Source organism: Nannospalax galili, unplaced genomic scaffold, assembly GCF_000622305.1.
Source record: "Nannospalax galili isolate Female #2095 unplaced genomic scaffold, S.galili_v1.0 scaffold202, whole genome shotgun sequence".
NCBI classification, from domain to species: domain Eukaryota; kingdom Metazoa; phylum Chordata; class Mammalia; order Rodentia; family Spalacidae; genus Nannospalax; species Nannospalax galili.
Genome location: NW_008349000.1, coordinates 3,614,310 through 3,623,240, shown reverse-complemented (window position 1 = coordinate 3,623,240; position 8,931 = coordinate 3,614,310). Strand labels below are relative to the sequence as shown.

Below are 8,931 nucleotides of genomic sequence, written 5' to 3'. Positions count from 1 at the left end.
GATACATATATCTACACATATACTATGTATTATAAAAACATAAATAAAATGAAATTAAAGACATATTATTCAAATTAGGATGCTTTTGGTGCATTAAAGATGATATAACAATGAAGGGACACATAGAAGCTATCAGATTAAAAATCATTAGTGCTATTTTCTGCAGACCGCAAGATTATTGAGGATTTGTAGAGACTGATGACTTCACATTTATCCATGGTATTGAACACTTTACTGTGTTCAGGACACTAATTGTGTGCTACTCTTGTGAGGGGAATATTTTCATAGAATTTTCATTTTAAGATTTGACTTTTAAAACTTCTAGTTAGTATATTAAATGCAATTGAGCACATGAAATTTGATAGAAATTCAAAACATAAATGCTTTTTCCCTTCATTTTTTAAAATCCCATTTTAGCAATTTAATGGGGCACAGCTTAGTTACCATTTGAAGTAAGGTCGAAGTAATGATAGATATTAGTTCAGAGTATTCTGAGCAGGCGGCTACTCTATATGCATTCTTGCCAGTCCTCCTTTATTGTGAAGTAAATGCAGTTATCATCCATGGTTTACAGATGAGAGAACATAGTTTCATTAATTTACTAAATGTTAGCTATTAAATGATTGAGATATTAGACAAGTTTCAAAGTCCTTATGGTTAATTTTCAAGTCACAAGATGAAGCCATTACAAAAATCTGAGTTTTAAAAATACAATTCCATATTAAAGCAGAATTTTGGAAAATGGAATATGATGAAAGCAAAAACATTTGTATCTGTAAAGTTATATGTAGATACATAATTATATATTGATAATAAATGTACTTTATATATGCAATTATATTTCCTTGTCACCATTTTTGTATGAGCATGCTAACTATATTGCTTAAAAGTTTCTGACACTTGAAATAACTTTGATATTAGAATATGTTTTTATAAGATGCAGCATATTTAGGGGTTGGAGGGGTAGCTCAGCAGTTAAGAGCACTGACTGCTCTTGCAGAGGACCCAGGTTCGATTCCCAGCACTCGGATGGTGGCTACGAACCATCCTTAACTCCAGTTCCAGGGGAATCCAAAGCCCTCCTCTGACCTCCGTGGCATTGCACGACATGGGTACACTCACTTACATGCAGGCAACATACCTGTACACATAAAATGAAAATAAAATATTATAAAAATGATGGTGCATATTTAAATAGTGAGAAGATATAAATTTATATGACTTATGCTACAATTGAGCAGTATTCATTGCAAATCTACATGGACCACTCTTTACTTTCCTGTGAATTGAGTTTATTGTATGTTAAATAGAAACTACAGCTTCTGCTTATATCATTAATAGATTTCAATTATATTTGTAGTGTGATTTGCATATTTGTTAATTAAATATTCATATTGATATTATTTAACAATATGAACTGAAGATTGTTTAGAAATGTTCTTTATGATTTTTAAGTGACTGGGAAATAAATCCCCTAGCTTTATTTCTAAATGTTTATATTAGCTGACTTGATAAAGACTGCAATAATTTCAACTCATGAATTACTAATGAAAGACAGTTGAGTGTCCTTTGTGCAAGCTGGAAAATTGCAGATCGAGGTCTTTTAGTTCTCACAACTGTTATTACAGCCTGAATATACATTAAATGTTCTTTACCACATAAATCCTTGTTTTTAGTTCTTCAATATTTCTGTAGGTTTTCTTTTGTTTATTTTCAAATAAGAAGAAAATCAGTAGCTTTGCAATTTAGAATACAATTTAGTAACAAACAGCTCAGATTCTTAAGATAACTCTTGAGGCCACTTAATATATTCCACTTACTTAAACAGTAGTTATAATCCATGTTTCCTCCTTTTTTTCTTCTTTACATATTATACCTTTTTAAAGATAGCATAGCCAGTGTTCATATATTGTACATTGATTATCATACAGAAATAATCTTATTTTAAAACTGAATAAAACCTTAAATAGGAGAGGCAGATAAAGAATTTGTAATGTTTACAACAAAAAAGATTTAAAAGCAGGCTGTTAATATACTGTAAATATACAAACCTTTTTAAAATAATTCTTGAGAATATGTTATTCACAGTTGTTTCTAGCAATTGTATAGAATATTTACTCAATGGAACTATTTTACACTGAAGACCAAGATCAATCTTACATACATTTTTTTTTTTTTAATGGTTAAAACTTTCTCTCTTGGCCTTGCTGTTTTCTTTGACATTTTAGTAAGCTTCTGTCATGTGAGAGATTTTTCCTGGGATGATGTTTTATTAGTTACTTTTCTGCTGTTGTGATGAGATACCATAGCCATGGCAACTTATAGAACGAAGAGGTTATTTGAGCTTTTCCAGGTTCTAGAGGCATTAGAGTCCATCATGGTAGGGAGACATTGTGGTAGAAGGTGGCCAGAATAGGAAGTGCAACATTCACATCTGGAAACAGGAAGCACAGAGACTGTAAATCTGGCAAGGCTTAAGAACTCTTGAAGCTTGTCCCCTAGTGGGACACTTTCTCCAGCAAGGCACACCTCCTAAAATCTTGCAAAACTTTGCCATCACTAGGAACAAAGTGTCCAAATACTTGGAGATTATGGGGGACATTCTCATACAAACCACTACAGAGCTCTCTCTCTCTCTCTCTTTTCTGTTTGCATATGCACCCATGTAAAACACACACACACACACACACACACACACACACACACACACACACACACACAAACTACTGACCTCAGAAAGGGAACCCAGAACAGACCCAAGTAACATAACACCAGTATGCAAAAGGAGCTACTTAAAGGAGTAGCAATGACTTAAAAGCAGCCCTGTTGTCAGATAGCCAACCCCAATATCATGGTGACAACTTATGTGAGCTGCATCTCTGGAGCTCTCTGCAAACTTTCAGGCGGCTCCACAGATCTGATGATCTCTCCTCTCCACAACACTGCTTTACAGCTTCTATAACATTGGGGAGAGGCCGTGCCGAACTTTACAAGTTTACATTTTTTTTTTTTTTATTAAAAACAATTTAAGTCTCATCAGCCTCACTATCCCTCAAAGGAATGTTCAGGGGAAACTGCCAACAGCAACTTCTAACATAACTGTGTCTCCCAGTGCTGTTCCAAATACCTGATAGGGTCAGCTTTAAACGAGGAAAGATTTATGTTGAATCAGTTTCAGAAGTTTCAGTCCATCATCAATGGCTTTTTTCTCTTTGGGAAGGCAATGAGGAAGAGCACTTTGGGGAAGTAAAGCACATAGTGGAGCAAAGCTATACACTCATGAGGACAGGAAGAAAGGAGAGAAAACAGGTCAGAGACCAAGTGTTCTCTTCAAAACATACCACAGGAGCTGGGCTCGGTGTTCCCAGCACTCTCGAGGTAGAGGCAGGCAGATCTCTGTGAGATCAATGTTAGTCTGTTCTACATAGCAAGTTCCAGGCCAGCTGGGGCCACCAAGAAACTCTGCCTCAAAAACCAGCAACAACAAGAACAGCAACAACAAATCCTAAGCCAAACCAAACAACAAAATAATAACAAAACCACTACAGGAACCTAGCTTCCTTCCATTAGATTTCCAACCAATTCCCCAAAGCACCAAAAGCTAGTGACCAAACAATTCAACCCTCAGTCTTGGAGACATTTAAGATCAAACCATCAACATTCCTCTGGAAAGAAAATTTCAGGCTATTAGTGTTTTGAAAATCAAGTATACTGAATATTTTAATCCTTAAGGATATTTAAATACACAGAGAAAATGTAGTAAAAATGCCTAATTTGGGGAGGGGGCTTATTTTTCTCCCTGAGTACATCACCCAAATAGCTTTATTTCTAGTTCTATTTATAGTACTTTGAAAATCAGCATTGATTAATGAAATCTGGTTGCTGACATTATTCTTAGGTCAAATTTCTTAATATTTATGATACGTCTCATTTTAAAAATGGAGTATCCAAGGAATTGTGTGGAAACCAAACTGATTAAATAAGTGCTTATTGGAGATAATAAATATTTAGCATAAAAGACTCAACATTTTCTGAGATCTCTTTAATCATTTTTTATACCAATAATTGTTTTATATGTTATTTTGAATATGATGCATTTGTGTCAATAACATGAGATGACCAATGCATGCAAAATAGATAAAAAAAGAAAAGCCATAATATAATACGAAAGAGAACAATTTTCCCATTAACCATGGTCTTAAATGAAAGATGAAATTCATGAATTTTAATTGTGATTTATACATTTGTATTTTTGCATATTATTTAAAACTTGTGTAGGCATAATGAAAAATAGTAACACAAATAACTAATAAAATCATAAAATAAAGTGTATCCCTGAGAGTCATGAGATTACAGTATCATTAAAATTGATCAGATGTATTAGTATAGGACAGTAATTAAAAATTTGTACAATTATAATTGTTAGAATTGTGGTTGTGTGTGTGTGTTTCTCTTTTTGGTTTTCTAATGTCTATTATAAGCCTCATCAAACTGCTGTCATCAAACTAGTTTATAAAGAGAGCTTTATTGGAAGAGCCCTGCCCATTTATCTTTTAGCTCATCAATGACCAATTTGTTTCTCATATTAGAGTGGAGTAACCACTCAAAACAGACCACGTGGCCAGGAAACCCTAAAATAGTCATTATTGCTCCTTTATAAGAATAACCTGTAGACTCTTATCTCACATCTTTTTAAAGTTATTTAAATACTATTTCCATTGATCTCATTCAGAAGTATAATGTTCACAATTGTAACAGTATGTGAGAGCTCAGAGGACCTTATACTAAAAGAAATACCCCAGACCCAAAATGAAAGACACTGCAGGAGCTCTCTGTTTGTTGAATGCAAAAAAGCTGAATCTGTTGACGCAAAGAGAAAGATGTTTTATTAACTTAGGATGTCTGAAGAGTAGGTGTTTAAAATGTAGTGGTGCTGTTCAGAGGGTACAGAACTGGGGCTATGTACAATTGTAGAGTCGATGGCCTAGTGTACCTCCTGGTGATTATAGCTTATAATACTGTGTTTGTAAACTTGCTAAGACTTTAGATGGTCTCACCACAAAAGGAAAACAAATGGTAACTATGTGAGGATAAGAATATGTGGTTTAAACTGAAGGCAGTTATTGCATTCTGAATAGGCCCATCAAAACCTCATGCTTTATACCTTAAATACACACATTTTCTATTTAAAAATCAGGTGACTGGAGAGATAATGGCTCAGCAATTAAGAGCAGTGACTGCAATTTCAGAGAACCCAGGGTCAATTCCCAGCATCCACATGGCAGCCAACTGTCTGTAACTCCAATTCTGGGGGGATTTGATACCCTCTTCTGACCTCCAGGGGCATTGCATGATATGGGTATACTTATATGCATGCAGGCAATGCACTCATATACATAAAATAAAAATAAAATATTCCAAAAATCAGGTGAGTGGCATTCTGAAAAAAATTATATTTATGGCTTTAATTAAACATGAAGTTATGGGCTGAAGAGAGGGCTTAATGGTTAAGAGCACTGGTTACTTTTTCAGAGGACCCAGGTTAGGTTCCTAGCACCAACATGGCAGCTAACATGCCATAAATCCAGTTCCAAGGAATCTCTTGCCCTCATCTTGCGTCCATGGGCTTTGCACAATGTGAGTGTACTTACATATATTCATGCAAAACATTCATACACATGAAGCAAAAACAAAGAACTTTTAAAAATGAAGTTAATATGTTCAGTGAAAGATTATGATTATACTGATCATAACTATCAAAAGGATATATACAAATATGCCAATGATGATTGACAGAAATATGAAACCTAATCAAAGCAAAAGCTGGAGATAACATTTAAACTCTCAAAGTTGACAGTAGAATGAAGGGTTTATGATAAGTCATAACACTGAGTCATTTAGACTATTTTACAATAGAAATTCGTCATGTTCTTCAATTAGTCCTATAATTTAGGAGTTAGACAATGGTGACAGCTGTTCAGGAAAATATATAGTTCATTTGCTCTCAAGGAGAATTTCCTGAACTGATGAGCTATCTACACATTCACAGGGTAGCAAGAGGCAATGAACTTGGTCTTAAGTAGTTTTTGGAAAGTATTTGGCAAAACTAGCTCTGCTGATACATTTCAAACATGATCCTGTCAGGAGAATGTGGCCTTCTTTACTTTTTGCACTTTAATGGAAAAAATTCTGAAAATGGAGAGTACCAGAAAGGAGCTGAGAAATACTGGCAACTCCACATAACCAGGAGGTGAGGACACAGCTCCACACTACACCTCCACCTTCCAAACTGATAAGGAAGCAAGTTCTTTTAATTCCTGTAAATTCAAATTTATATTATATATTATTTTCCATAAGAGAGTGTTTACATATTTCTAGGTACATTAAAAAGAAAAAGAACCTTTTATTCAACCCATTGGTAACAAACATATTATCCTTATGACTGACAGGATTCCACTGAAATAAAACCACATATCTCATTCAAAAAATGGTAGGTAGCACCAATTTTTTTAAGAACAACATTTTGAATTAAGAAACTATTCTCAGACTGGAGTGATAACTTTGTTGTTAAAGTGTTTGCCACACAAGCATGAGGATGTGAGTTCAGTCCCCTGAACTCAGTTTCACGTAAAAAAAGTTGTGGTTGTGAGTTCAGTCCCCTGAACTTCAGTTTCATGTAAAAAAAGTTGTGGTTGTAATCCCAGTACTGGGGAAGCAGAGTAAGGAGAATCCTCACGGCTTGTTGTCCAGCCATCCTAACCAAATCATAAGCTACTGATTATGTGACTCTGTCTTAAAAAGTAAAGTGGAGACCAATTGAGGAAGATACCACATGTAAACCTTTGGCTAACACACGCACACACACATGCATACAAACACACACATACAAAAAAAGTATTCTCCCTTTCCAGGTGGGGGTTCCATTTTCTTTATGCTTAGAAGATTGGAATAGCTTTGATTTTTTCATTGGACTTCAGCTGAATCCAAATTCTTGCCTTCACTTTCAGTAATTTTGTTTGCATATAGTAAAGCAATTTTTATCTCACATAAGTCAAAGCTATATGTCTCACATCTTTTTGTGTAGATTTTCTTGGAAAAATAGTATGGACTCTTGATAAAATCATATTGTCATTACAGTGAGAATACTACTTAGCAGTACCTGTCATATTTAGTTTTTGTCAACTTGACAAAAACCTAGACATACTTGGGAAGAGGGAGTCTAAACTGAGGTATTCTCTCTATTAGATTGGCTTGTGGCTGTGTCTGTGGGGCACTTTCTTTATTGTCCACTGTGAGTGGTGCCATTGCCAGGCAGGTGGACCTGAGCTATGTAAGAAAGATGGTTGAACAAGCCAGAGGGAGCAAGCCAGCTTGGAGCATTCCTCCAGTCCTCTGCCTCAGCTCCAGGCTTCAGGTTCCTGCCTTAGATTCCCTCCCAAATAGACTAAAGTGTAAGATGAAATAAGTCCTTTCTTCTGAAATGTTGTTTTGGGTTAGTGTTTTATCCCAACACCAAGAAGCAAACTGGGACTAGTAACTATCAAGAATGATATCAAAACAAAAATACAATATGAACTGTTACTTCTTTTTTATAGGTTACTTGAATTTCCAGTAGAAGAACAGAAATGCCACCATCACCTAGTGCTCCGCCCCCGAACCCAATTCCTCCTGATGGAGGGTGGGGTTGGGTAGTTGTTGGAGCATCTTTTATCTCTATTGGATTTTCATATGCTTTCCCCAAAGCCATCACAGTGTTCTTCAAAGACATTCAGCAAATTTTCAACACTACCTACAGCGAAATAGCATGGATCTCATCCATCATGCTGGCTGTGATGTATGCAGGAGGTAAGTATTTTGGAATAAATGGGTCTCCAGGTTAAGAACACGGTTCCCGCATGTCACATGCTCTGCATGGTGCGTGTCAGTCTCATAGAGCCCTTACACTGTAATCCGGTAAAAGTCAATCAAATTAGATCTGCTTTTAATAATTTTTAGTGATTTCACTTATTGATCATTTTGATATTTGTTGGGATGAAGAATTACTTGTATGATCAAGATGTACCAGATTACCAAAACTCCAACTGAATTGTTTCCATTCAGTTTGGAATATAAGCTACACTGTCATGTTGGAATTGTTTCTCCCCATAGCTGTGGTTGACAGAAGTGCTTTCTTTTTTCAAATAATTTTTATTAATTCTTTCAGAATCTCATGGAATTGTATTATCATGATATCCACTTCCCCCAGGTCCTAGATGCACCCCCATCTCCCTACCCTCTAACCACCCAACTTGGTATTTTTTATCTATGGAATCCAATTTATGGTGCCAAAATACTCTTGGGTGTGGAACCAGCCCTGGAGTGTGGTCCGCTTACCAGAGGTCACACCATTTAAGAAAACTGACTCTTCCTTGCCCAGCAACTACCAAACCCCAATAGCTCTGTGCAAAGGGAACCTATGTTTATGGAAATGTATAAACCTAGAAAGTATTTCTGTTCACACTGCCCAAATGGAGTGTTTTCCATATAATTTCTAGACATCCAAGTTTGTGTAAGTGGAATAATTCTTTACTGCTATAGGACTTGTAAAATAATGGCATATTTTTATTTAAGTGACTGCTTCTATCTGTTACACCCTATGTTCAAATCAGGGCAGAAATCACAAGAGAGAAGGAGTACACCAAACCATCTTACTTCAGATGTTTAAAAAAATGGAAATTTCTAATTATTATGTGACCTATTGTCTTTAAATCAGTCTCAACATCAAAAAAGACAGTGATAGATTAATTAAAAATCATTACATAAAATGATATATTTTAGAATTTTCACTTTCAAGTGCATATTTAACTTCAAGGGACAGTTACTAACTCAGAACTTAAGAATTAAAGGTATCACATAAATTATCTAACATCATTTCTTATTTTACTAGTACAC

General features: G+C 35.3%; 1 protein-coding gene across 8 annotated transcripts in view; it reads left to right on the top strand.

Moving 5' to 3' along the window:
* The window catches only part of Slc16a7 (solute carrier family 16 member 7), a 170,965-nt gene that overhangs the window by 95,677 nt on the left and 66,357 nt on the right, over positions 1-8,931 (top strand). For all 8 annotated transcript variants that reach the window (XM_008846151.3, XM_029569891.1, XM_029569890.1 and 5 more), the window contains one exon: positions 7,596-7,845. In XM_008846151.3, coding sequence (XP_008844373.1) covers positions 7,626-7,845 — 220 coding nt within the window. In that variant the 5' untranslated portion in view covers positions 7,596-7,625. The remainder of the gene's footprint in view (positions 1-7,595; positions 7,846-8,931) is intronic.